General features: G+C 48.5%; 2 protein-coding genes across 22 annotated transcripts in view; one reads left to right on the top strand and one right to left on the bottom strand.

Moving 5' to 3' along the window:
* Positions 1–1,162: 1,162 nt before the first annotated feature.
* On the bottom strand, positions 1,163–16,759 carry PLEKHB1 (pleckstrin homology domain containing B1). 21 transcript variants are annotated; one of them, XM_086340711.1, is made up of 8 exons: positions 16,504–16,759; positions 13,358–13,433; positions 11,840–11,992; positions 10,887–10,989; positions 9,728–9,767; positions 6,961–7,065; positions 2,948–3,047; positions 1,163–2,409 (listed from the first exon to the last, which is right to left on the bottom strand). In XM_086340711.1, the coding sequence occupies exons 1-8, from the start codon at positions 16,519–16,521 to the stop codon at positions 2,273–2,275; spliced, it is 732 nt and encodes a 243-aa protein (XP_086196837.1). In that variant the 5' UTR covers positions 16,522–16,759; the 3' UTR covers positions 1,163–2,272. The 21 variants fall into 21 exon arrangements, with proteins under 21 accessions (XP_086196837.1, XP_086196836.1, XP_086196840.1 ...); XM_086340710.1 differs by having other exon boundaries at positions 16,706–16,759; XM_086340714.1 differs by lacking the exon at positions 16,504–16,759 and adding an exon at positions 14,721–14,831.
* FAM168A (family with sequence similarity 168 member A) overlaps positions 16,653–27,793 on the top strand; it is a 242,229-nt gene continuing 231,088 nt past the window's right edge. Inside the window, exon 1 of the mRNA XM_086340700.1 lies at positions 16,653–16,783. The gene's annotated coding sequence lies outside the window, so the exon portion shown is untranslated. The remainder of the gene's footprint in view (positions 16,784–27,793) is intronic.

Below are 27,793 nucleotides of genomic sequence, written 5' to 3'. Positions count from 1 at the left end.
TTCTCTGTTTGCAAACTCCCACTCACCTTTCAAGGCTCACCCTAAATTTTCACTTCCTATCTCAAAGCCAGTCTCCTCGGCACAGCTGGACACCTCTTCCTCAGAGCTTCTACTGTTCCATGTTCCTATCTTACTTCATGGAATCATTGCTATTTGTTTATGTATCCCTCTTAAGTTCATGTCTGGAAACATAACTGAGTTGGACACCTGATATTTTTGCCTCCCAGCTCTCGCTTATTCATCTACTTCTGGAAACAGTGCCCTAAATTTCCTGTGGGAGACTACCCCAGACCTGCTCTCTAAACTCTGTTGTTTTAGACCATCTTTTCCAGATCACAGTAGATTCAGTGGCTGTAAAGATGGAAACGAAGCAAAGTTTAAGTGATAATATTCATGTACCTGGACCACACAGTTTCTGGGTTCTCAGGTTTGAGGCCCAGTATTTTCGCTTGTGTGTGTGTATGTTACTCATTCAGTCATGTCCGACTCTTTGCGACCCCATGGACTGTAACCTGCCAGGCTCCTCTGTCCATGAAACTCTCCAGGCAAGAATACAGGAGTGGGTTGCCATTTCCTTCTCCAGGGGATCTTTTGAATCCGGATCTCCTGAATTGCTGGCAGATTCTTTACCATCTGAGCCACCACGGAAGCCCCCTATATTTTCCCTTCTCTGGCTTAAATCAGTTTGAGAAAGGGGATTTCTGTTACGTAACAGCCTCAAAAAACCTGATTTAAGATGGTGGTTTCCTTCCGTAGGCACCTTGTCTCTATGAGTACAACTCATTGTCTCAGTTCTAGAAGGATGGGAACCTACTGGAAAAGACCCTACCCAATACCACAGGATGCTCAGACAGGCAGGGCATGGCCTGGATCATGCATCAGCTCAGATGACAGAGATTCTCAGGCAACCTCTCCTGTCAAGCCCTCAAGGATGGCCAACTTCAACCTGCCAGCTTATAGTAGGAAAGCAAGGTCCAGAACAGTCAAGTGACTTGCCCCCCAAATTCCTCATGGCAGCTAATATGCTGCCACCAATTCTACCTGACCTCAGAATCCACACTCTTCTCACTATACCAGAGAAGGCACTAGTCAGTGCTGAGTCATGGAAATGTCTCAGGGAGACAGGGCACCTTGGGGGAACAAACAAAGCCAGAGTCAGGGCTAGAGCCAACCACACCTTTATTAGTTTCTACAGCAGCCGGAGCCCCTATCTACAAGGGAATTTTAGCACGCTACTCTGGCTACTGGGCAGGAATGTTAGCATTTCTGCTAGTGACTGGGACAGGATGGGAGAGGAGACTAGAAGGGGACCAAATGAGACTGCTGGGCCACCTTCCAGGAGGCACATGTGGGGCCTCCTGGACTGAGACAAAGATGGATCAGGTCCCAGAGGTGAACACTGCCATCTCTCCCAGAGTGAAGCAAGGGACAGAGCCTGAGATGGTGATAGCCACAGCTATGGATAGAGGGCCAACCTCCTGGGGAGTAGAAAATCATTTATTGATGGAGGCACCAACCTAGGGGCAAGTCACAAAGAGAGCTCACCTGCCCCCTAGCAAGGGGACCTCAGGTTCAGCTCAATTGCTGCCCCAAGTACCCTGACATGGAAGGGGCTTTCTGAGCATTGAAGGAACAAGGGACCCAGAAATCTAGCAGTGGGAAGAATGGGGCTAAATTCAGGGAGTGTTAGGGTATTAAAACAGGCAATATGTTCATTATAAGTGCAATCATGAAACTTCCCTCCAAAAGGCTCACATCTCCCCCTCACTCAGCACCTTCTTAGCCTGGAGGACCATCATGATCTGGCCCCTGCCCACACTCCAGCCCAAATGACTCCCTTCCGATTCTTCAGACATGCCATTATGTTCACAGCTCTGGACTCTTGCCAACAACTACAGTCCTAGCCTACCTTCCTCACTCTTTGCCCTCATACTGTCAAAAGACTGATAACTCCACTTTGTCAAGTGTTTCTTTACTCCTGTTTGCCCCCACCAAGCCTGGAGCTGCCAGAGGAAAGAACCTGATTCTTGTGTCACCAGTGACTGAGGAACTTGAAGCCCCATGAGTTGCGTTTTCTGTGTCCTGGTGTATTTGGGAGAAACATATCCAAATGTCTATAATGGATTTCTGGAATGTCTAGCAGTAGATAGAAGGATTTTGAGCTATGTTTGTGCCTGGGATAATAGCTTCCAAAGTGGGAGAGGGCTTGGCTAGTGAAAGGTGGGACCAAAGAGACAGGGGGTCTTTTTGGTCTGTGCGCAGGGTCCAGGGCTCAGAACCAGCAGGGCGACCACATGAGCGAGCCAAGTGCGGCACCTGTGGCGGCTCCCGCAAGCATGCCCATGGCCAGGGGGGCGCCCGCGCTGTAGCAGGGATCCTCCCGCACCACTACGTGCGTCACTCCAGGCCCTGCGGAGAGAAAACCTGTGAGGGCCGCGGGCTTGAGAGCAGAGAGATCATCCGCCTCCTTCCACTAGGTCCCGAGCCCACTCTCCAGTCGGAGAAACGGAGGCCTTCAAACAGGAAGGATGCGCACTCTGTCCCCACGGCTTCTATTCCCTGGATCTGCTACGGGCATTCTGGGACCATGGGGTTAGGGTGGACCGGCGAAGAAACCGCGGGGTCTCTTAAGAATCTCTGGACCACACCCGAGGATGGGCCTTCCCAACCGCTAGACCCTGGAGTGAGGGGAGGCCGCGTCTCCAGCATCAGCCACCAGGGGTCGCTACCAACTCAGGAACGGGTATTGCTGGGCAGCCAGTGAATAGGGGCCGGCCTAGGGAAGAGGTCCGCTCGGAGTGGGGAGGGGCTCTCATCTCAGGGCTGTTCCGATTTATGGGATGGGGAGGGCCTTGCAGAGGGTCCCGGTGGGAAGGGTGGGGCCTGGTTCCGACTGACAGACCGTGGGTGGGGATATAGGCAGGGGCAAGGGCGGCCAGAGACTTACCCACGTAGGGCGGTCCATAGTAGCTGCGGACATACGTGGTCTCGTGCGCGTTGGGGGGCACCACCTCATAGTAGTCCTGGTACGGGCTGTAGACACGCACCTGGGAAGCCCTGCCTGGTCAGCTGCCAGAGATCTGGGCCAGGCTTTGGTCCCCCTACCCCTCACACCTGGTTCACACCCTTCTAGGCCCACAGCGCCACCTCGCCAAATTTAGAAATGGATCTCCAGATACCAGCAATCTCCTGAAGAAAAGCCCCACCTCCCCACAAGACTGTTATCTAAAACTTCAGCTCCCAGTGATACCATTTTCCTGCCCCGGTTTTCCTACCTAGCACTCCCCTGATCAAAAATTCTCCATGGCTCCCTACTTCCTTTGATAGATTTGCTATTATTTGCTAGCAAATAGCAGCTTTCCAGTGGTCACACTTGGAGAAAACCAATGGATTTCTCTACTCTCCTAGTCATGGAGAGAGGGCCTGGACAAGGCCAAGGAAATAAAAGAGGGGTGTGGAGGAAGGAAGGGAAAGGAAGGATAGAGATGAGAAGTAACTAAAGCATAATTAAGCATCATCCATCACGTTCCAGGCCCTGAGGGAGGAAATAATATGTTATTTCCTCTCGTCCTTACAGCAGGCATTGTTCTCCACTCTACCACACAGCCAGGGATGTAGGCTCAGAGAACAGTCAGCATTCTCTCTGGGAAGGAGAAATAGAAGTCCACCTTCCCTCCCTCATTAGATTTTTATCAATTTCTCAAAGCCTGACTCAAAGGTCACCCACTCCAGGAAGACCTTCTGGTCTCAGAAAAAATCCTTTCTTCCTGAGTTCTCTGTGACCTATGCTTGTGCCTCATGTTCCTGGCCTTCCTCCTGACGTCTCCTGCCTGCACCCCTGACATGAGCTATAGGCAATGACTTTAATTCATTTGTATTGCCATCAGGGCCTAGTGACTAGCATGGAGTAATAAATATAAGCTGAATTAAACAGAAGTTCCTAATTTCCTAAAAGACCTAAAGTTCCTAAGTTCCTAAAGACCCTAAGTTCCTAAAAGACCCTCATTTTACCCAAAGGGAACAGACCTGAAGAGGGGGCAGCATCCCCTTCTCTTCTGGCTCCCTCTTCTTAGCCCCTTTGCACCTTATATTTCTGAGCTTTCCACCTAAATGGTCCAGGTGGTCCCTTGGAAGCTCAGGTGTCCAAACTTAATGCATCTCAAAGTGATTCCATCATCCTTCTATCCCCCCAAACCTGCTCTTGTGTAAATGCTTTTCTGTAAATGCCACCACTGTACACTTAAACCAAGACGGCAGGCTGGCACTTTTGTCTTCACACACATCTCCCACATCACATTATCACCGGATCTCATGATTTTATCTTCGAAATATGCTCTTCTGTCCATTCTCTTGTCCAGTACCAAGAGAATAAGCCATTGGTTTTGGCATCTTGGAAATTGTGGGTGACCTTGAAAACACTTTTCAGAGGAGTTGTTGGAGGAAGAAGCCAGACTATGGAGGATTGAAGAATGGTTGAGAGGTGAGGGATGGAGTCAACATATCATGACATCTCTTTCAAGAAGTTTGGTTGTAAGGAGAAGTCCTCCAAGTACACCTTGTGATTTCAAATATCTATGCCATTTCTCTTTGATAAGGATGCCTTTCTCATCTTTTTCTATTCAACTACCTAACTTGTCTTTCATACTCAACATATCACTCTCTCTGAACCTCAGGTTTTGTTACGGCCCCATCTGGGGCACCCACAGCCCTTAGACTTCCCTCATCACAGCACCAACCACTCTGTGGTTTTATTGTTGGTATCCCTGTGAGGTGTTTCTCCCATCATACTTGAGGAAAACACTCCCACCACCACCTGGGTCTAAAAATAGGCCTGACTAGAATATGGCAGGTGTATAATATATTGAATTTATCTCGAGTCAAATACAGAGTCAGACTGGAACTACAGTCACCCAATTCTTAAGTCCAATTTCAAGTTAGGGACAATGACCAGACCCAGAGCAATGCAGAAGGCTCAGACAAACAAGGCTCAGTCCCAAATGACTTCCCTGCTGTGCTCCTTCCCCAAGGGTGACCCAATAGGGGTTTCTGCTGGGGGTGACCAGGATCTGAGCTCTAAGCCTAGAAGGGACTAAAGAGATCTAAGCTCTCAGATCCCCAATTTTACTGGTCGGGAAGTTGAGGTCCAGAGCCTACATCTGCCCTGCAGTTGCACTGTGAGCCACTGACCCTCCTAGGCTGAAGAAAGTGGAAAACACCACTTCATGTCTCTGTGGGGCATTTGTTTCCATCCTCCATGCCTAAGAGGCCCAGAGGTAAACTCATGTGAATCACCTGGCAACGGGGCAGGGGACTCTCCAGAGACCTCCCAGGCAGACCCTAAGGGTTTGACCCCAGATCCTCTCCCTCTCCACAGGTCCAGCCCCTTTTGTAGGTGGGGACAGGGTCAGTCAGGAGATCACAGACAAATAGACCCTCCCCTCAGAAAAGCTGTTGTACATTAATAATCATTTTACAGTATACAAATATATCAAATCATGTTGTATACCTTAAACTAAGACAATGTTATATGTCAATTATAACTCAAGAAGACTAGAAAAAAGGACACACAAACGGGGAAAAAAGGAAAAGCTGTTGTGTATATGTAGGTTTATAGCTTTTAAAATTCTATTTTTAGGCATCTCCACTGGAAACAGTTTGTAGCCTAGTTTGGGTATGAGGATGTCTTACCCATAGATGCCTTAGAATTCTGGGCTGGGAATCACTGATGAATTAAGTGCTCCCAGTCATGTTAGATAACCTCTCGGAGCTTCAGTCTTCTCATCTATGAATGAGGACAGTCTTTCCTACACTGCCCACTCCCAAGGTACAGTGAGAATCCAGCAGAGTCACGTCTGTGCAGCCAGGTGATGCTAGCACTGCTGGGCTCAGTGGTTTTGCACATCAGAATTATCTGGAGAAATTTCTGAAACCACAGATTTCCAAGGCGTCACCCCAGAACTACACAATTAGAGCATCCAGAGGTAGGATCTGAACATTTGCACTGTTTTTAAGTCCTTAAGCGATTCTAACGCACAGCTACATTGAGCGTCACTGTGTCAGAAAAGTTCACGGTTGACCACAGGTACTCTAACCCAAGCCCCCTCGCTGCACCCACCTCATGCCAGGCTGAGCACTGGGGACAGAGAGAGGATTCGTCCCCAAATCCTGCTTTCTGGAAACACTGGCTGGGGTGTGTGGCAGGGAGACAGACACGGACTAAATTATAATATGCAGTAGTGAGGCCATAATAGGTTTTTTTTACTCCTTCCTTTCTCCCTTTCTTCATTCATTCATTTGCCCATTAAGTGAACACTCACTGGGGCCTTCTTGTGCCCCACCTTCATGCACCAGGAGTAGGAGAGTCAAAATAGACTGCCCCCATCGCTGAGCACTCATTGCACACCTGCTGTATACCTAGCATTGTGCCAGGCTCCCAAGGGGCAGAGCTGACCTAACCCAATTCTTGCCCTGAAGGAAGCTGCAGGTCTCGTGGGATACTAGAGACAGAAGTGAAGGAACTAGAAATCAGGCGGAATGAAGACAGTACCAAGCACTAGTGCGGTAGGAGGGGGTGACAATGCCTGGAGGTTTGGGAGTCTTCCCTGAGGAGCTGGCAGTCTTTGCAGGGTGTCTTGGAGGATTTTGTCAGGTGAGTAAGGAAAGTAAAGGTCTTTGCAGCAGAGAGGGCAGCATATACCGAGGCTGGAGAGCAGAAAAAGGGCTGGCACAGCTGGGAGCAGAGGATAGAGCAGAGCAGTTGGAGCACAGGGGATGAGCAAGACAAGGTAGCAAGTCTGGCCCAGGCCAGATCCCAGGGGCCGTGAAAGCAGGGTTGGTTGTCCTACGAATGGTTGGGAGCCATGGAATGTTTGTGAGCAGGGAGGGGATGTGGCTGGGCCACTTCGGGAGGCACATCCTGGTGGCCAGAATGGTGGCAGGGAGGGCTGAACCAGCACTTACCCAGATCCGCCTCTCAACCTTACAGGGGCTCCACGAGCGGGTCACACACCTGACCTTGGGGCAAACCCGGCGGCTCCTGGGAGGGACGGTGGCTCCAGCTGGGGCCTGCTCAAGCCACAGAAACCCAAGAAGGGGAGGAAGGGGGGGTGTCAGAGGCCCTCTACATCTGGAGAGACTCAAAGCTCCTCATAGGCCCTAGCAAAGCCCTCTGCCAGCTGGGCAAGGGAACAGCTATCCTCTTCTTCTTCAGCCCATGGTAATGGTGGGGGGCTCAGAAGAGGTGGTGAAATTGCCGAAGTTACACAGAGAAGAAGGATCAGTAGTGTCTTTCCAGAACTGGCCCACCTTCACCTGTTCCAGGCCGCTGAGGCTTCCAGTCTCCAGGGAGTACAGATAGCTCCCATCACTGACCCATCCACCTGCACCCATCACCCATGACTGTGCCCCCCACCCCTGTGTTCCCTGCAACAGCCAGAGTCAGGGGCTCCTCCTGGAACCTCCACCCACTGTAGGGTATAAACCTTCAGGATATAGAGGGACAAAGCAGACGTCACTCCTATGTAGGTACAGGACAGACAGACACAGGCGTGAACACTCAGAGGTGGGCAGACACTGGTACAAAGACACAGAGGCACAAATACACCCAGTTCGAGCAAGCGTAGGGACCAGAGGGAGGTGTGCGTGTACGTGCGTGTAGAGGTGGGAGGTGGAGCAGAGAGATGGAGGAAGCAGAGCAGCAGGAAGGTGGGCGCAGAGAAGGGACAGGCAGCTTCATAGAGTCACAGAGTGCAGACGGCCAGCCCTCGACTCCTTCTTTCTGACCCTCTTGGGTGGGACGACGGGTCTGCCCTGCCTCAGCCAGATTTGGAGCTCAGAGCCAGGTAACTCTACCCAGCTGACCACCACCCCAGCCTCCTCTTCTACAGCCTCTACCCAGAGCCTGAGTCTGCTCCCCAAAGCCTGACCACAGCCCCCCTGCTTAATGCCCTTTATAGTTCCCCACAGCCCTCGGGATAAAGTTCACTTCCTTCCTGGACTTCAAGGCGTTTGTGATGTGGCTCCTCAGAGGTCACGTCTCCTGTTTCTTTCCCTCCACGCTTTATCCTCCAGCCAGGCCAGACTCCTGGCCTTTAGACGTACGTGTCTTCACACACACATTTGCACGTGCCACTTACCCACCTTTGCTCATGTAGCTCCTTCTGTGGGTAATTCCCTTCCCTCAAAATCTCACTGACCTAGGTTCCAATACAGGTTCTTCCACTGATTTACGACCGTGAGACTTTGGACAAGCCAATTCCCCTCTGAATCTCAGCTCCCCTATCTGTAAAATGGGACAAGAATACCAGCCCCTCCTTTTTCTTATTGAAGATTAACTGATACAGTGGGTGCTAGGTCCTCAAGCACAATGCCCAGCCCTCAGGAGGCAGATGCTAAGGGAGTTTCTAAATGCGTTCCAGTCTTCCCTGCCACTTCCCAGCAGACTTTTTCTCCAGATGAGAAGGGGCTCTACTGTGCCACAGGTAGAAGGAGCAGGCACAGAGTCTGGGGTCAGGCAGATGGGGGCTGAGGCCAGGCTGGGCCACCTTAGAGCTGGGGGCTTTGGGCAGCTCCTCAAAACCTCACCTCCGTCAGTCACTGAGCTCTGTTGACTCCACCTTCTAAATGTGTCTTGTCCTCATCAGCTTGTCTTTGCCAGCAAGGCCTTAGTCCAGACCCCTAGCCAGATGCCCTGCACCTATCCCAGCCTTCTAACAGATCTCTGGGCATCCACTTTGACCTTCTTCAGTCCATTCCCTACCTAGCAGCCAGACTATCTTTTTAAAACTACAAGTCTGGTCTTTTTAAAACTTTCAATGACTTCCAGTGTTCTCAGCAGAAACCCCTATCCTTAACGCAGCTTTTCGTGCCTGGCCTGCTAACCCTCCTTCTCCAGCTGCTCTCTAGCTCCCTGAGCTGCAGTCACCCTAGCCTTCCTTCTGTTTGTCAACTTGCCAACATCATGACCTTTCCCAGGGCCCTTGCACCTGCAGCTCCCTCTGCCTGGAAAGCTGTTCCCTTCACCCCACCCCTTTCACTCAGTTGATCTCTTATCCTTCAGGTCTCATCTTAAGCCTTGTTTGGACTCCCACCTGGATCAGGCCATCATGGTGGATGCACACTGAATGCACTCTGCCGTCTCTGTCTGAGCAGCTCCCATCACTGCGGTGGAACCACTAACTCTAACTTGTGACTTCACATCTAGCTCCCCACTAGGCTGAGTCCAGGAGGGCAGGGCCCACATCTCCTCTGCTACCTTCTGATTATGGTCCTTGGCACAGTGCCTGGCACATAGTAGGAACTCAGTAAATATTTGTTACGTGAATAAATAAAGCTCAACCTTATCATCTGCAGAGAGGGAACAACAATCCCAACCTCACAGGAAGGCTATGAGAGTAGCTGGTATTACAACTATACCACACCTGACACATAATAGTTGCTGAATAAAAGATAGTTCCTTTCCTCCTGCTCACATGCCACCCCCTTCAACAAGCCTTCTTGGAGGCCTCTCTCTCCCTCCTCCAAATCTTTTGGTGAATATCTTTTATTCACCCATTGGCCGTCTTCTGTCCTTTTCCACTTGGGACTCAGGGCCTCTGAGTCTTCACAAGTCTATTCACTCACATATACGGAAACTGAGAACTGCTGGCAGGTGGAGACTAAGTCTGAGTCACCCATGATTCCATGGCAAGTAGCGGTGGGGCGGAGACAGGGAGGGAGGGGGGCTCACCGGCGTGGAGTTCGCCTCCAGCAGTGCCGTCTTCCATGCTCTGCAACGCAAACCCACGAGACCGTGAGGAGGGAGTGCAGGAGAAGGGAGACTGGGCCCCACATTTTAGACCCTACCCCGCCTCTAGCCCCAGTCCCTTGTGAAGGGGGAGATCCTCTTCACTCCCTTGGGAAGACAAAGGGGACCCCCTCAGCTGCCCCAGTCACACAGCAAGCCCCCAGCTAAGCTGCTGCAGTTCTATAACTCTTTCTTATTCCATAGTCTCCTCACCGCTGGGGAGATTCCAGTTTTCCCATCTAGACAAAAGACAGTTGGGCTTGGGTGGTCCTTTAGTGGTTCAGATTCTGACATGCCTAGGCTGGTCCTCTGGCTGCAGCCTACCTCCACATCCCAAACCTACAAACTCGGTTCCCCTACACTCTGACCCCAGAGCCCCGGGAATGCCTAGTGGACACCGGACAATTGAGCCTTTGTTGGTTGCCATGGCACCTGGCTGGGGTGGACAAGGAGGCTCTGTGCTTTGTCCACCCCGAGCTCGGCTTCCCCTGCTCCCACACATCCCATCTCTTTCACTCTCCTACAGCATGAAGGCCAACTGACCCTCTGCCAGAGAGTAGGAAGGGAAAGAATGTGAGTGAGCAAAAGGCGCCTGAGGAAGACACACCCAGGCTCTCGCAGTATGGACCTGCATCCAACACAGGGCGCCCCACGGGCTACCTGTTAGGCGCATTAGGGTCTATCCCTCAGATCAGAGTACCCCCACCCCAGGCCATCTTCTAAGAAGGGAATGAGAGGAGGGCTCTCTGAAGATGCCACAGGGCTGTGTGTTCCCGTGTATCACCCCAAGTGAGGGCTTACCTCAGAGGCTGTTAGATACCTGACCCTGAGGAATGACCAGGGGCCACACCTGAGGCAGCTGTGCACACACTGCTCCCCACAACAGTCTTGAATTCATCGTGGACCATGTCAGCAGTTTACTGGATACCACACCAGTCACCGCGAGTCATTCAAACCCACTCTGCCCAGCCTCCACTGAACCACCACGCTCACTGGTCTTTGTCCTGCTTTACTACCTTTAGGGTGCTAGCGGCTCAATGAGGAGGAAGTCATTGGTCATGTTCCCGAGACACCACCCCATCGTCTCCTGGGAGTGACTCACATGGCGTCATCTCTGGTCTCAGCACACAGGTGCAGGCGGGAGCCCTCCCGCAGGTTCACAGTCAGCAGGCCATCTCGGCTCCGGCCTTCTGGGGGCTGTACATCTAAAGGCGGACACACACGTATGGGGTTTCCACAGGGCACAGGCCCCGAGTCTCCCCAACAAACCGGGAACAAGAACAGGAACTGACTTCTCTGGGTCCTGTTAACTGGCCACTGCTGACCTCCTCTGATCTCACACATACTTTCCTTGGGATTTTACTCAACTCTTTAGACCCTTCCACCTTTCCACATCGCCTGCTTCCCTAGCTAGGTACATCTCTCTCCCAGTTTCCCTGTTATAATTATGACCTGAGCCTTGGTCAGGGATATTTGCTGGGTAACTCTGAGCCAGTCACTTAAGTTCTCTGAGTCTTCTTATTTCATTTCGTTTTTTCCCATTTCTAGCACTGGAGAGGGCAGGAACTGGGTCTGACTCACCTCTGTGAACCTAGCATAGGGCCCAGGTTCAGCACAGGCACCCCACTCCAGTACTGTTGCCTGGAAAATCCCATGGACGGAGGAGCCTGGTAGGCTGCAGTCCATGGGGTCGCGAAAAGTCGGACACGACTGAGTGACTTCCCTTTCACTTTTCACTTCCATGCACTGGAGAAGGAAATGGCAACCTACTCCAGTGTTCTTGCCTGGAGAGTCCCAGGGATGGGGGAGCCTGGTGGGCTGCTGTCTATGGGGTCACACAGAGTCGGACACGACTGAAGTGACTTAGCAGCAGCAGGAACTCAGGAAGGAACTCATTTCTTAACTTACACCACATGAATTGGATTTGGTAGAGGCCCAGAAGCTGTCTGTGGAAGGCCTCTGAAAGCTGCAGAGAGCCTTCCACCTGAGAATGGCAGGTGTTCTCAGACACAGTGGGAGGGCCGAGCCTGTAGTCACAGAGAGAAAGAGGCTCACCGTGGCACTCTTGGCCGATCTTTATGTCGCGGACGTTGAAATGGATGAGCACGCGGTCCTCCTCATCCTGGGCAGTCTCATCGTGATAGTAGCCCAGGGTCCCATCCAGCCACAAGGCAAACCAGTTCCGCTTCCAGCGGCGGAGGATGGAGCCTGTGTGATATTCCAGACCCACAATACGGGCTGATCACAGAGCCTGAGTGGGGGTAGGAGCCGTGGGTGGGCTCCCAGCATCCCCTTATCTCCAGCCCCCAGTGTTGTAATCACCCCTTCCTTGTCTGTCTGCTCCCTAAAATGATGGCAGGGCCTCTCTCTGTCTTGCTCACCCATTGCCTCCCATTGGGCCTAACAACATAGTCAAGGCTCCATACATGTGCTGAATGGTAAATGAATGATCTGATTCCTTCCTTGGGGGAGGCTGGAAATCTTTTAAGTATCTCAAGACATGTGATAGGAACACCTCCACATGTCCAACTGAACATGTTTAAGTTCATGTCCAATTGAACATTTGTTTCTATATGTACAGTTTGTCAGAGAAAAAGCATTAAGTTGTTTTTGTATGAATGCAGAATAGGATTTATGCAAGAATTAATAGAAAACTAGTCGTCACAGGCTTGCCTTAAGGAAACCTTCAGTTTCCATTGCATCCATTCTGCTGAGGGTTGTACAGTTATTATGTACTTTAAAAACAAAGGCCCCGGGGGACAGTCATTTGTGTAGCGTCTGTTTCTTCTGCCAAATGGAGAGCAGAGGGATTGTCCATAGCTCACCTCACGGGTCCTAGAACCCAGCAGGACCTGGACTCAGTGTTTGCTGGACTGAATGAACTGAGGATGGGTCATGGGGTATCAGGGAGCTCCTAGCCCAGGACAGCTCTTATTCAGACCATGACTCTGGTCAGAGGTGGATCTGGAAGCCCGATCCCTAGCTGTAGACATTTCGAGACTGGAAATCTTAACAGGAAAGGGTAAAGACTAAGAGAGCTTCTTAGAACTTTACAAATTCTGAGGAACAGAGGCATTTTTCATTTTGTTCTGTGCCTTGTTCTGTGGCTAGCCCTGGGCCACAGAGGGTTAAACCCAGTCCCTGCACTTGGGGCGCTCACAGTCTGGAGACAATATAGGTAGGGGACTGGTGAGGCCCACAGGTAAGGACGGTGAAGTATTGATCAGTGCTATAAGAGGGGTATGTGTGAGGCACTGGGAACAGAAAAGAGAGCTGCTAACCCAACTTGGTGCTACAGCAGGGGCTGGGGTGGGGAGCAGAGAAAAGGCAGAGAAGGCTCTTTTCAGAAAGGGATACCTGAGCTGGGTCTTGAAAAATAAGTAGTTGACTAAGCAGCCAGGAATGTGAAGGACATTCCCAGCAGAGAGAAGAGTATGGACAAAGGAGGGAAGGATAAAAGGGGCATGGTTTCTTGAGAGAAGGGTTCACTGTGCAGCTCCAACAGGCCACTTCCCTCACCCCTGGCCCCAGATAAGGTACAGGACGGACAGGGCTTGGCCCAGGGTCACTCACTCTGTCTCCACAGCCAGCCGCCCCTCACCAGGGCCATTTCCTCAAAAGGACTTTCCAGGGTGGAGTCAGGCGGAACCTGTCAGGGGGATCACAGACTTCATCAGCTGCTCCACAAAAGCTCCCCTGAGAAAGCCCCCGCCCCGGTCCTCCCTGGGGGAGCCACTGAGGAAAGGTTTAAGGGAGTGTGGATAAACAAACAAGGGCAAGCCTGTCTGTCTCCTCTCCATTCTTGGCTCCAGGCACATAATGAGAGCACTGTGCTTGTGGGGTCAGCAGGGCAGCCACACTTTGCAATGGGGTGGGGGTGGGGGTCAGAAGCTTGGATTCCAATCTCATCCCCATAACCTTGACCAAGTCCCTTTTCCCAGCCTCCACATCTAGATCTGTAAAAGGGTGTCCATCAGGCAGGTAGAGACTGGAGTGAGGAACTCTGAAAATGTTAGAAACCCTGGAATATTGAAATGCTGGCAGCAGATAATAGTAGAATCATGGCAGTGAACAAGGGACTTTCATGATAAGAGAGCCCTCCTCACATTTGAACCCCACCAGGGTTTCCCAGGTGGCTCGGTGGTAAAGAATCCACCTGCCAATGCAGGAGACGAGGAGATGCAGCTTTGATTCCTGGGTCAGGAAGAGCCCCTGGAGTAGGAAATGGCAACCCACTCCAGTATTCTTGCCTGGAAAATTCCATGGACAGAGGAACTTGGCGGGCTACAGTCCCTGGGGGTCGCAAAGAGTCAGACACGCCTGAGCACACACACACAAAGAACCCATTTACAAAGTGCACAGAATAATAGTTCAACAGCAACTATGATTTATCGAGCACTATATGCCAGGTATACTTGTAAAGTGGTTTCATCTATTACCTCACAATATTCCTTGCTATTTTCAGGAAACTGGGGCCTGGAGAGGTCCAGTCACTCGCACAGATCTTGATTAGTAAGCAGTGGAGCCAGGATTCACACCCAGCAGTCCTGTCTTCTAAGCATTATCCCAGTAGGAGTTTTTAAAACTCCCAAATATCCAGCCCATATCCCATAACAATAAAATCAGAATGTCTGAGGGCAGGAGGTAAGCACTGATAGTCTTCAAAGACCCCCAGGTGAGTCAATGTACAGTTTGGGCCCCACTGCAACTCTGTCCAGTACTTGTGTGATGGAGCTTGGATTGGAATCCAAGTGCCCTCCCCCACTAACTCACACCTGTTGTTGCGTAGCACAAGGGCTGGCTGGCACACCTGGGGTGGAAGGCCTGGCCTTGTCCCTGCTTCTCTGGCCGCTCCCTCCCATCTTCACGCTCTGACATAGGTCAGACAAGAAGGCCAGGTGTAAACTCCCTCTTCAGCCCCCCTTAATGCACCCACCTGTCTACACCTGTTGCGGTGCTGCTGCCAAAACGGCCGGTTACTTGATGCTGCTGCCGCCCAACCCGCTGCGCCTGCGCTTTGAGTGCCCCAGAGTGCCTGGGGCAATTCACTCTCCCCGCTGCAGCCCAGAGCCTAGCTGCCTCAGGGCCCCACCCCCAGGGAGGGGGCGGGGCGTGTAGCGACGGGCTGACAGGAGTCCTTCTGGGACTTGTAGTCTGCAGGCCTAGACCTGGGACCTATACAGCCTCTCCTGGGAGGTAGCCCTGTGCCCACTCGGAGCACAGGTGAGAGGCTGCATCTGTGATTTTATTTTGCTATTGTCATTATGTTGTCCATTCATTTAGCATGAAATACTTTTCCCCAAGAATCTTGAGCTCTAATTTTCTGGAAAAATGTAAAACTACAGGGAGAAAACCAGGCTCCTAGTTTTGCCATGTTTTCTTGATACTCAGTTTGTTGCCTGGCACTGGGCATTAGTAGAAGGCACAAAGAAATATCCGACAAGCCCCTTCATTTCCCAGTTTCCAGTCTGTGTTTATGTTCCAACAGTGTTTATGTTCCAACATAAACACACAAAGTAGAGTATGATCTGACAATGGGAAAGAAGAGTTTGACTTTGATGAAGAGGTTCAGGAAGGCTTCCCAGAGGAGGCTGCAGGGTCTTGAAGGATGAGTATGAGTGTCTCATCACTTTGTGGCAAATAGAAGGGAAAAAATGGAAACAGAGGTTTTATTTTCCTGGGCTCCAAAATCACTGTGGACGGTGACTGCAACCATGAAATTAAAAGACACTTGCTCCTTGGAAGAAAAGCTATGACAAACCTAGACAGCATATTCAAAAGCAGAGACATCACTTTGCCAACAAAGGTCCATCTAGTCAAAGCTATGGTTTTTCCAGTAGTCATGTACAGATGTGAGAGTTGGACCATGAAGAGGGCTGAGTGCCCAAGAATTGATGCTTTCAAATTGTGGTACCGAAGAAGACTCTTGAGAGTCCCTTGGACAGCAAGGAGATCAAACCAGTCAATCCTACGGGAAATCAGTCCTGAATATTCATTGGAAGGACTGATGCTGAAGCTGAAGCTCTGATAATTTGGTCACCTGATGGGAAGAGAGGACTCACTGGAAAAGACCCTGATGCTGAGAAAGGTTGAGGGCAGGAGAAGGGGTCAACAAAGGATGAGATGGTTGGATGGTATCATCAACTCAATGAACATGAGTTTCAACAGCCTCCAGAAGATAGTGAAGGACTGGGAAGCCTGGTGTGCTGCAGTCCATGGAGTTGCAAAGAATTGGACATGACTGAGTGACTAAACAACAATAAGCATCTAGTATTTCAGTGTTTGGAAAGCAGAGTGCAGGGGTTGGGGTGGGAGGGCATGGGGATCGGTGGGTGATGAAGCTGTAGGGGTTGCAAGGATGTAACGTGAAGGCCTTGGAAGACAGGCTCAGGAGCCTGGGCCTTTATGACATAGTGACTGGGGTTGGGGTTGGGTGAGGAGCTAGGTGGTACAATTTGTGGCCTGGAAAGGCATTTCTAGGACACTCAAAAATGGATTGAAAGGGGCCCAACTAGAAAGAGAAGACTATTTATCTACCACCACGGTCTGTTCCTCCAGGATCATTTCCTTGAATAGTTCAACCCCACAAAGCCCCACCTAGGAGCAGATCCAGGATGTCATTCGAGAGAAGATAGACTGTCCAGGCCTGAACGATCCCTTGAGAACAGAACCCACCCTGCCCTGGGTCCTTTGTCCTGTCCCAGAGACCTCTCTCTTACCGGAGCTGCAGGACTCATGGTTCCTGGGCCGTCAGAGCAGCATTTCCCAGAAGGCTCCTGCAGGGGGGCATATCCCTAAGAGCCTTGGAGATAAGGGGATCAGGAAGGCGCTACCAAGTGGAGACCGGAGCGGGTGGCAAAAGGGGGCACACAGCTCCCACAGAAAGTCGTCCTTTCTCTCCAGTCCGCTCCCCAAGCTCACCGGTGGGTCCCCTATTTGACCTTCAGTTCGCGGATAACAAGTCATCTATGATTCGGAAGTGGTGTTGCACTAGCCTCGGTAAGATTCCCGGGGTGGGAGGCGGGGCTCGCCCTCCCCTCTCGATCGGGGGCGGGGCTAAATGTTCCTTCAGCCGGGCTTGACCGTGCCGTCACCCCGGTCCTGGAGACACGGCTTGGCTCTTTAAGCTTCCCCGTCTTGCTCCTGGGTTTCTGTAATCCTGACCTCAGCTAACCCTGTACCTCGGCCCTTCGTGCAGTTGCACGCCTTGCTGAGGGATCCACCAGGGCTGATCCTACTTGCCCCGGAGCTCATCCCTTCGTGCAGCCCCAGAAATCAGTTCTCCGAAATCACGCTTTGCATCCCTGTGTCCTGGATGAACCATCCCACCCCTACCTTTTCCAGACTACAGTTGCCGCCTCTTCTGTAGAAGGATGGAAGGGAGGAAGGGAAAGGTGAAGCTGACCTCAGAGAATCTGGGTGCTGCTGCTCTTCCCAGCTCTCCTTGCTCCCCTGAGGTGGCTCCTTCATAGAAGGATGGTGTGAGGGAACAGTGCAGACAGCTCCAAAATTACCTTCTCTGGATTTAGTAACAGATGAAAAGAGAAGATTTTCCAGCATCATTGTGGAATTCATAAGAAGGTCTCCCTATTCCCCAACCAAAGAGGCGGTGCTATGACAAGAAAAAAGGGAAGGGATGCTTGGCAAACTAAAACCACAGATTCCACTACAAATTCTAAACGCAGCATGTGTGTTAACCGCTCAGTCATGTCCAACTCTTCACAACCCCGTGGACTGTAGTCCGCCAGGCTCCTCTGTCCGTGGAATTCTCCATGGACGAATACTGGAGTGGGTTGCCGTTTTTGTCTCCAGGTGATCTTCCCGACCCAGGGATCCAACCCGCGTCTGCTGCATAACGCAGCATGACCTGACATCAATCTCTGAAATGCTGGTCAATGACTCTCTTTGAGAACCTGATAAATGTATTCTGCCCAGGAAAAAATGCACACACGTGTCACATTTTACTTATAATTCTTGGGATTTCATAGATGCTTGAAGCTATGATGATTAATATTGAGATTGCTTTTAATGTTCACAGCTGTGCAAATGAGTGGAAAGAGTATGAACTGACAAGCGAGAAGCGCTGAGAGCATAGTAGGAATCATAGCTCCATCAGTGATGGCTTTGAGAGACTGTTTAATCAACTAAAATATGTTAAGACTAACAAGCCGATAAGTAACATTTACATTTCTGTTGTAACTGTGGTACACAGAACCATTGGCAGAGAGAAAGTGTTTTGTTATTTCAAATGTCTCTGGTGGATGAACAGCTCTCAGATAATATATTGTTTAGAGAATAGTGGGCTGGCTTATCAAATTAAAGTTTACGACTCACGTTTTCTAGAAAGTAATATAATGAGAATGATTTATATCATCTCTATTTACTAAAAAAAATTCTGAGATTTATATCAAACTGCAACTGGAGCAAAAGTAAAACCTCTTATGTAAAAGTTTAATAATAATTTTAGTGGGATATAATTTACATATTATGAAGTTCACTCTTTTAAAGTACACAATTCCCTATTCTGATAAATTCACAGAGTTGTGCAACCATCCCCACTATTTAGTCTCAGATCATTTTCTTTCTTTCTGTTTTTTTTGGCTGCACCTCTTGGCTTGTGGAATCTCAGTCCCCCCAACCAGGGATTGAACCCAGGTCACAGCAGTGAAAGGCCTGAATCCTAACCACTAGTCAACCAAGGAACTCTCACATATCATTTTCATTACCCTCAAAGGAAACTTATATGGTTAAGACATCCAAGATGGCTGTCCTCTTGCTCTCTGTACATCCCTTGCCTGACCAGTGCCTGCTTCACCACTCAAATCGTGGACCTTCCTACCTACTTGCCCCAGGCCCCAACTGGTGATTGTTCTTAGCAAAGGGGCAGTGAGGGGTGTGCCCTTTACTGGTTTCCCTGGTAACTAATGAGCCCAATTCACCTGTAACTGGTAACCTTCCCTTCCCCTCTGGAGTGAAGGTTGCCCCAGGTCCTCTCCTGCCGATTTTCTGCCGCACACCGTGGGGCACTGCTTCAGGACCTTGTTTCAGACACGTGAGCTCCCGCATCCTTAAACCACTGGCGTTTCTGTTGCTGACTCTCAGATCTTTCTTCAGTCTTGAAGCTGGGCAAATACAGGCCTTGTAGGCCTGTGAAGAGCAGCCCAAAGAAATTCTATATCCTCTAGCGGTCACTCTCAATCCCCTTTCCCCCAAGTCCCTGGCAACCTCTACTTGGTTATGGTTGCTGTTGTTTAAGTATTTATTTATTTGGCTGCACCGGGTCTTAGTTGTGGCATATGGGATCTAGTTTCCTGACGGGAGATTGAACCCAGGCCTCCTGCATTGGGAGCGTGGAGTCTTAGCCACTAGACCACCAGGGAAGTCCCATGGCAACCACTACTTTGTATGAATTTGCTTATTTTGAACATTGCATATGTGCATGCATGCATCCTCAGTCGTTGAGTCATGTCTGGCTCTTGCGACTCCATGGACTGTAACTCCTCAGGTTTCTCTGTCTATGGAATTTTAGGCAAGAATACTGGAGTGGGTTTCCATTTCCTACTCCAGGGGATCTTCTTGACCCAGGGATCGAACCCACGTCTCCTGAGTCTCCTGCATTGGCAGGCAGATTCTATACCATTGTACCACCTGAAAGGCCCTCACATATGTGACCTTTCATGATAGGCTTCTTTCGCTTAATGTTTTCTTGGTTCATCCATGTTATAGCAGGTATCAGTACAATTGACCCTCTGTATCTGCGGAGAATTAGTTCCAGGATTCCCCACAACACACACACTCAGATGCTCAAGTCCCTATATAAAGTGACATAATATTTGCATATAGCCTACACACATCCATATCCGTATACTTTAAAACATCTTTAGATTACTTATAATACCTAATACAATATAAATACTGTGTAGAGAGTTGTAAATACAATGTAAATATTTTTACAACTATGTAATATTTGCCTGTCCTAGACAAATATTTTGCTCTTTGAAACTTACTGGAATTTTTTGTAGTATGTTTGATCTGTGATTGACTGAATTCCCAGGTGCAGAACCTGCTGATATGGAAGACTAACTGTACTTTATTTCTTCTTATTGGTGAATAGCATTCTAAACCATGTTTTATTTATCCATTGATTAGTTGATAGACATTTTGGGTGGTTTCCATCTTACAATACTGCTGTGAATATTTGTGTACAAGTTTTTGGGAGAAGGTATGTTTATATTCCTGTTGGGTATGATATTGCTAAATCATTTGGTAACTCTTTCACATTTTGAGGAACTGTCAATCTATTTTCCAAAGTGGCTGCACCATTTTACAATTCCAGCAGCACTCTGTGAGCTTTCCAGTTTTTCTCATCCTCGCCAACCCTTGTTATTGTCTCTTTTTTTAAGTTTGATTTATTTATAGTAAAATTTTTTTGTGTATCATGATATCCAGGATCTTGGTTCCCCAATAAGGGATTGAACCCTTGCCCCCTACAGTGGAAGTGGGGAGGGGGAGGGGGAGTCCCAACCACTGGACCCCCAGGGAAGTCTCATATTGTAAGATTGTCTCTTTTTTTGATTATAGCCACCCTAGCAGATGAAAAGTGTTGTTTTGTGGTTTTGATTTGCACTTCTCTGCTTACTCCTTGGAAGAAAAGTTATGACCAACTTAGATAGCATATTAAAAAGCAGAGATATTACTTTGCCAACAAAGATCCGTCTAGTTAAGGCTATGGTTTTTCCAGGGGTCATGTATGGATGTGAGAGTTGAACTGTGAAGAAAGCTGAGTGCCGAAGAATTGATGCTTTTGAACTGTGGTGTTGGAGAAGACTCTTGAGAGTCCCTTGGACTGCAAGGAGATCCAACCAGTCCATTCTGAAGGAGATCAGCCCTGGGATTTCTTTGGAAGGAATGATGCTAAAGCTGAAACTCCAATACTTTGGCCACCTCATGCGAAGAGTTGACTCATTGGAAAAGACTCTGATGCTGGGAGGGATTGGGGGCAGGAGGAGAAGGGGATGACAGAGGATGAGATGGCTGGATGGCATCACTGACTCGATGGACGTGAGTCTGAGTGAACTCTGGGAGTTGGTGATGGACAGGGAGGCCTTGCGTGCTGTGATTCACGGGGTTGCAAAGAGTCGGACATGACTGAGGGACTGAACTGAACTGAACTGATTCAATCAAACGGTAATCTAGGTGTTACTGTGAAGCTATTTTGTAGATGTGGTTAACCTCCACAATCAGCTGACTTTAAGTAAAGGAGATTATCCTTGATAACATCCAATTAGTTGAAGGGCCTTAAGAGCAAAACAGACATTTCCCTGAAGATGACTGTATGGTCTGTGGACTGTAGTCTCAGCCTGTGCCTGAGAGTTTCCAGTCTGCTGACCTGGGCTGCAGGTTTCAGACTTGCCAGCCTCACAACCCCCAATTCCTTGAGATAAATCACTTTATATGTATGTATAACCTACTGGCTCTGTTTTTCTGGAAAGCCCTAATACAGGGAAGAAGGTGTCTTCTTGTCAGAACTCCCCATTTGAAACTATTGGAAACACCCGGTTTGGGAACGGAGGAAGAAAGCCTGGCAGCCCAGGAGAAGGTCTGAGGGGAGCGATGTTGAGACCTTCCTATCTCAGATGAAACAGTACCCCATACCGAGAGATGAGGGTTGCAAATGCTCCCTGGAAAATGCTCCATCTGGATCATGGAGAGGTTTCTTTCAGCTTCCTGTGCTCTTGCCCAATGATTGGGACCTTTTGGTTCAAGGGAAATAATTTGGTTTTGAGAACAAATGATGCTTTCCAGGTTTTCGTAACTGTCTTTGATGTGCTATCTGAAAGTCTTTAGCTCTTCATTTGTGTGTTAACCTGGTCATTTGCTTCAGAACTTGCTTCCTCTTGCTCCAAGTAATGACTTTCCTGGACAGGTAATTTCTTAAGAGACTCCATTTCTTTCTCTTGACAAAGTTCAGTCACTTCATTTCCTCTTCCCTGAAGACTGCACTATTTCAAAAATCAAGATTTGCTCAGCTTGACTACTTCTAAGATGATTGGCCTTCGATGATTATGTTTCCTTCTTTAGTGATGTTGTCGTAGAATTGATTTCTCTCTCCATCTTGGCTGTTTAAATTCACACTTGATTTTTCAACATCAGTCAGTTTCCTCTTGGCTCTTCTGGTCTGGTCATAAATACTGTCTCCATTTCCCAAGTCCAAGTCATTACCTGTGTTCTCTTCTCCAAGTGGAGCTGTTAGATCTTTCATCTTAAGCCAACATTCCTCCAGAGATTTGATCTGACTCTTTACAGATGTCCTGGAGTTCTTTATGAAGGGCTGGAGTCTTAAGTATTACTTTTGCTTTTTCCACTTGTATTTTTTTTTCCACACTGTGCAGCATATGGGATCTTAGTTATGTGACCAGTGATTGAACCCATGTCCCCAGCATTGGAAATGTGGAGTCTTAACCATTGGAGCACCAGAGAAATACCCCACTTGTATTTTATTTCTTTATTTTTGGTTGTGCTGTCATTGTTGATGCACAGGATTTTCTGTAGCTGTGGCGAGCAGGGCTTCCTCTTCCTGTGGTGCATGGGCTTCTCATTGCGGTGGCTTCTCGTTGTGGAGCACAGGCTCTAAGGTGCACGGGCTTCAGTAGTTGCGGCAGTGACACTTAGTTGCTCTGGGACATGTGGTATCTTCCTGGACCAGGAATGGAACTGGTGTCTCCTGTACTGGCAGGCAGATTCTTTATCACTGAGCCACCAGGGAAGCCCTCCCACTTGTAATTTTGATGGATTTAGTTTCTGCTTCTAGAGACAGAATCTTTCTCATGTTATAAGAGATTGGCTTATCTTAATCTACATATTGAGGTTTTCTTTCCCTAGCTTGTTTCCTGTTAAGCCATCAGTTCAGTTCAGTCACTCAGTCATGTCCGACTCCTTGCAATCTCATGAATCGCAGCACACCATGCCTCCCTGTCCATCACCAACTCCCAGAGTTCACTCAGACTCACGTCCATCGAGTTGGTGATGCCACCCAGCCATCTCATCCTCTGTCGTCCCCTTCTCCTCCTGCCCCCAATCCCTCCTAGCATCATGGTCTTTTCCAATGAGTCAACTCTTCGCATGAGGTAGCCAAAGTATTGGAGTTTCAGCTTCAACATCAGTCCTTCCAATGAACACCCAGGACTGATCTCCTTTAGGATGGACTGGTTGGATCTCCTTGCAGTCCAAGGGACTCTCAAGAGTCTTCTCCAACACCACAATTCAAAAGCATCAATTCTTTGGTGCTCAGATTTCTTCACAGTCCAACTCTCACATCCATACATGACCACAGGAAAAACCATAGCCTTGACTAGACAGACCTTTGTTGGCAAAGTAATGTTTCTGCTTTTTAATATGCTATCTAGGTTGGTCATAACTTTCCTTCCAAGGAGTAAGCATCTTATGGACCAAATCACGTGGTTAGGCATTACCAGGGTATCAGACACTTCTTTCAGTCTCACAGGGGTCTTTGATGAGGATTCAGACAGATGGTGGCTGGAAACAGAATATCCAAGATGACTTCACTCACATATGTGGCACGTTGGTGGGACTGCTGGAAGGGCTGTGACTGCTTTCCCTATGTGCCACAGCTTGGGCTTCTTTACACAATAGCCGGACCCCAAGTATGCAAAAGTAAAAGCTATAAAGTTGGGAATCCTGGGAGGTGTGTTTCATTGGAGGCAATCTCCAGACACTTACTACCTCACCTTGGGAGGCATGTTATGATCTAATTGAGGTTGTAGCAATGCGATGTAGCAGTAGAGAAAGGTGGAGAAATTTAGAATGTTGGTGTTTTCTGGCTCCTTCGTGCTGCTTTTAGCAAAGTCCTACCAGAAAGGAAGAGATAGAGAAGCTCAAGCTAGATCTAGCTATTCTGTACAACTTTGCTAAGGGAGGAGCTCTTTGCTATAACCTGTAATCTAGGTTGACTGAAAATCTTGTAATTTTAAATTTTGCAGAGTTTAAAAAGCCAGTTGCTTCCTCACTGAAGCACTTATGTGTGGTAATGGCAAAATGGCAGCCTTAGGAGGAGCTGAGACTAGTGCCCTCTTCAGAAAGGCTGTGAGTCTGTTGGTAAAGAATGGTGCGGGCTTCCCTGGTGGCTCACAGAAGCCACCACAATGAGAAGCCCCACACCACAGCTAGTAGCAGCCCCTGCTTGCTACAACTAGAGAAAAGCTCTCACAGCAATGAAGACCCAGCACAGCCAAAAATAAAGAAATAAATAATTTTTAGAAAAGAAGAGGAAGAATTGTGCTGGGAGGCCACCCAAACCTGTTGTTTCAAATGGTCTGAAGAGAGCCGTCATTCAGTTGAAGAAATGGCAAGGAAGTAGAAGAGCAGAGTGTCGGGTTTGAAAACTGTGTCTGGATAAGGTCTTTGACTATAGTTACTCACATTGGAACTGACCAGAACCAAGTAGACCAGAGGTCTACTACATTTTTGAGGGAATCTTGCTGTTAAGGAAACCCAGATGAAAAGTGAAAGTTGCTCACTTGTGTCTGATTCTTTGCGATTCCATGGAATTCTCCAGGCCAGAATACTGGAGTGGGTAGTCTTTCCCTTCTCCAGGAGATCTTCCTAACTCAGGGATTGGACCCATATCTCCCACATTGCAGGCAGATTCTTTACCAGTTGAGCCACAAGGGAAGCCCCAGAATCTGGAGTGGGTAGCCTAATCTGGAGTGGGTAGCCCATCCCTTCTCCACCGGATCTTCCTGACCCAGGAATTGAACCAGGGTCTCCTGCATTACAGGTGGATTCTTTACCAACTGAGCTATCAGGGAAGTCCATGAAACCAAACCCAGCCTGAAAAACCCTGTGATTGCTCAACCTTCAGAACACTTCTTGGGTCCTTGAACCCCGCACAAGCAGGAAGTGAACTGATAATGGTGAATTTCCCAAGCGTCTGCTTTCTCCTATCTTTCAGGGATATGGGTATCCAGCCTTGAGCTTGGGTGCTGCTTCTCAGTAATGTGGTCAGTCTAGGAAATAAGTGAGGACTGTTGACTTACTCATGAGTTTAACCAATTTTTGCCAAATGCTTCTATGTGTCTTGTATGGGGTTAGTATTGGGGATGTCGCTGTGAAGGGAGGGAGAGGCAGTGGAGTCTAGAAGGTCTGGGGGAATCTTCATTCCCTCAGCACATCACCCACACTGTATCTCCCCAGTGAGGCCCTTTGTAAGGGCTCCAGAAGTTCCCACGTCTGTCCCTGTAGCTGATACATGGTGCTCTGTATCCTGGCTGTACCAACTTCCTTTCATTTTCTAGATAAGTCAGTTCTGTTAGATCTCCCTAGATCATGTCTGTATCTGGGCCTCATGCTGACATTTGCAGTACACAAGTTAGATAGATTGCACAGGTTAGGGCTCTTGGCCCTGGTGCCCTGAGACAGGGATGCCCTCAGATGGAGGGAAGATGCCCTGCATCCCCAAGAGTAAACTGTGCAAGGCAGTGACTTGCACTGTATTGGAAGGCCACACTCCTCTTGCCTCAGAAACCCATCCCAAGTAGGAAGAAAACCTTGTGATAACAGAAAGAATTTTTGAGACTGTATTTTAGTTTTATGCTTTAGCAATAGGGGCATGAATAATTTCGACATGAATTCTAACATACACTTATCATCTAGTCATAAAAATGTCATAAATCCCATCCCATTGCAGATAAGAGTGCCTGATCAGGAGAAGCTTTAAAAATGGCCTGTATCATGCAGAGCTTCTAGTTGTACATCCAGAAAGCTGAGTCCAGCTTAAGCAAAAAGTGTGTTCTCTCTCTCTGCCCCTGGCCTCTGTGTATCTGCTTCGTTCTTGCCTATCTGCCAGCTCCGGAGGAAAACGTTGCAGGGGAGCATTCTGACTGGCCAGCTTCTCTCACGTGCCCATCTAGGGCAGATTCTGTTTTTAAAGAAAAGGCAGGAGGGGAGGAAGGGCTGCTGGGAGGACAAACGATGGACTTGGTTCCTACATTTGTAACTGAAGGGAATGCTAACTTACATTAACGGTTAAGGTATGTAAATATTATATATTTTACTACACAGGCCCCATGCATTTTATGGGTCCATGGACTTCAGATTAATATGCGCGCTTCTAGAAAGAAACAAAAACAGTTTCTAGAATGGGTACTTATAAGTCCTACCGCAGCTTCTTCCAATTGTTAAAGTGACCCATGAGCCAACATACACAGATGTGTCTCTCTAAACACAGCTCAGAGACTTCCACCCCAGGAAGCCTTCCCTGAACCCCCAAACTGGGTCATGAGCTTCTTCCATTCTCTCATAGTTAAGGGCCTCCCTCCCAATTAGAGTCTGTCACACCCATGTCCTCCTTAACCTTCTTTGTTCGGTCCACACAAGTTCACTGAGCTCCTGTTACGGACCATACATTGTGCTATGTCCAGGTGATCCATTAATGAAAAAACAAAGTCTTCACATTCTAGAAAGGGGGGAGAGGAAAAATGCAAGAAAAATAACAAATAAGCAAAACAATAGGATAAACTCCAAAGTAAGTAAATAATGTGCTGTAGTAGAAATAATAGTGTGGGTGGAAGGGGGAGTGCTGGTTAGGGTTACCCCCAAGGGAGGCAATGTCTAAGCTATGTCCAGAAGGAGGCAAAGGAGCCAGGCCCCAAAAGGAAAAGCACCCCAGGCTGAAGAAACAGCTGATGCAAAGACCCTGGGGCAGGGAATAACCTGGTGTGTTTGAGAGCAGAGAGGCTGGGCCTTAGTGAACAAAGAGGGAGAGATTGGTGTGAGGAAGTTCAGAGAGGAAAATAGGAGCAAACATACGCTGAGTGAAATGGAAGCCCTTGGAAAATCTTTGTCAAGTAAATGACATGATGTGATTTATATTTTTAAAAGCTACCTGCTAGGTGAAGGGTCTTCATGTGGGACAAAAATGGAGCAGGAAGACTAGTTAGGAGACCATGCCAAGCACGAGGAGGTGGAAGTGACTTGGAAGGGGGAGATGGCAATAGAAATAGTGAGAAGTGGATAGATTTTATGTAAATTTTGGAGATTGTACTAACCTGCTGATGGACTGAGCGTAAATCTTGAGAGAAAGAGAGAATTTGGGGAAGGTTCTCAGGCTTCTAGCCTGAAGTGGAGGCATTTGCATATATATGGATATATATATATGGATATATATGCAAGTGTATGTATGATTTGTTTAAATATGTACAAAATATTTCTGGAAGGCTGTATGAGAAAGTCCATGGCAAGCAAGTTTGGTAGATTGCAAAATATGGCCACGAATTTCATCCAGTCTCTGTGTGCATGACCTTTCACGATGTGACTTTGCTGCTCCTACCATCAAGAGATGGAGTCTGTTTCTCCCTGCTCTCACAGCTGTCTGGCCTGGTAACTTGCTTTGACCAATAGAATGCAACTGAAGTGATGTTTGAGTTCTGGGCTGAAGCCTTAAGTATTCTTATAAATTCTCTCCTTTCCTTCTTATTGCCCTGAAACCACTGTGTGAAGGAGCCTCCCTGGGAATGAGAGCCCACGAGGAGAAAGAGGCCCAGCTGGCAGACAGCCTGAGCAACACACGTGCGAGTGAGGCCATCTGATAGCTATAGCCACAGTCCATCTGCCAAGGCAGTGAGCAGCATGGTTCACCCCGGGGGAGACCAGCAGAAGTGCCACCCAGCTGGGCCCAGCCCAAATTACTGACCCACAAAACTGTGAGCAAACAAGTGGTTGTTGCTTTAAGCCCCTAAGTTCTAGGGTGATTTATTGCACAATAATGGATAACTGTTACAGGAGGGAACTCAGTGGCTGAAGAACAGAAATGGGAGAAAGCTTTTCATTCACCTATTTGTAGGATTTGAATTTTGAACCTTGTGAATATATTACCTATTTATTCTCAAAAACTTTTATGCTACATTCAGTGTATAAACCACTTATTGTGAACAAAGTAAGTACAGTTTTTAGTTGACTTATCGTTACCATGGATGTTTTATTAATTTTTCT

This window comes from Bos grunniens, chromosome 15 (genome assembly GCF_055505025.1).
Source record: "Bos grunniens cultivar Pamir isolate PY7600 chromosome 15, Bosgru_T2T1.0, whole genome shotgun sequence".
NCBI classification, from domain to species: Eukaryota; Metazoa; Chordata; class Mammalia; order Artiodactyla; family Bovidae; genus Bos; species Bos grunniens.
Note: the sequence above shows the minus strand (reverse complement) of the source record. Positions and strands in the feature narration are given on the sequence as shown.

Excerpts from the sequence above, each read along its gene's own strand:
- PLEKHB1 (XM_086340709.1), bottom strand. The coding sequence starts at position 14,646 with ATGGGAGGGAGCGGCCAGAGAAGCAGGGACAAGGCCAGGCCTTCCACC. Across the intron at positions 7,066-9,727 it reads TGGAGGCGAACTCCACGCCG|GCCCCAGCTGGAGCCACCGT; the intron begins GTGAGCCCCCCT and ends TGGCTTGAGCAG. Across the intron at positions 2,410-2,947 it reads CTATGGACCGCCCTACGTGG|GGCCTGGAGTGACGCACGTA; the intron begins GTAAGTCTCTGG and ends TTCTCTCCGCAG.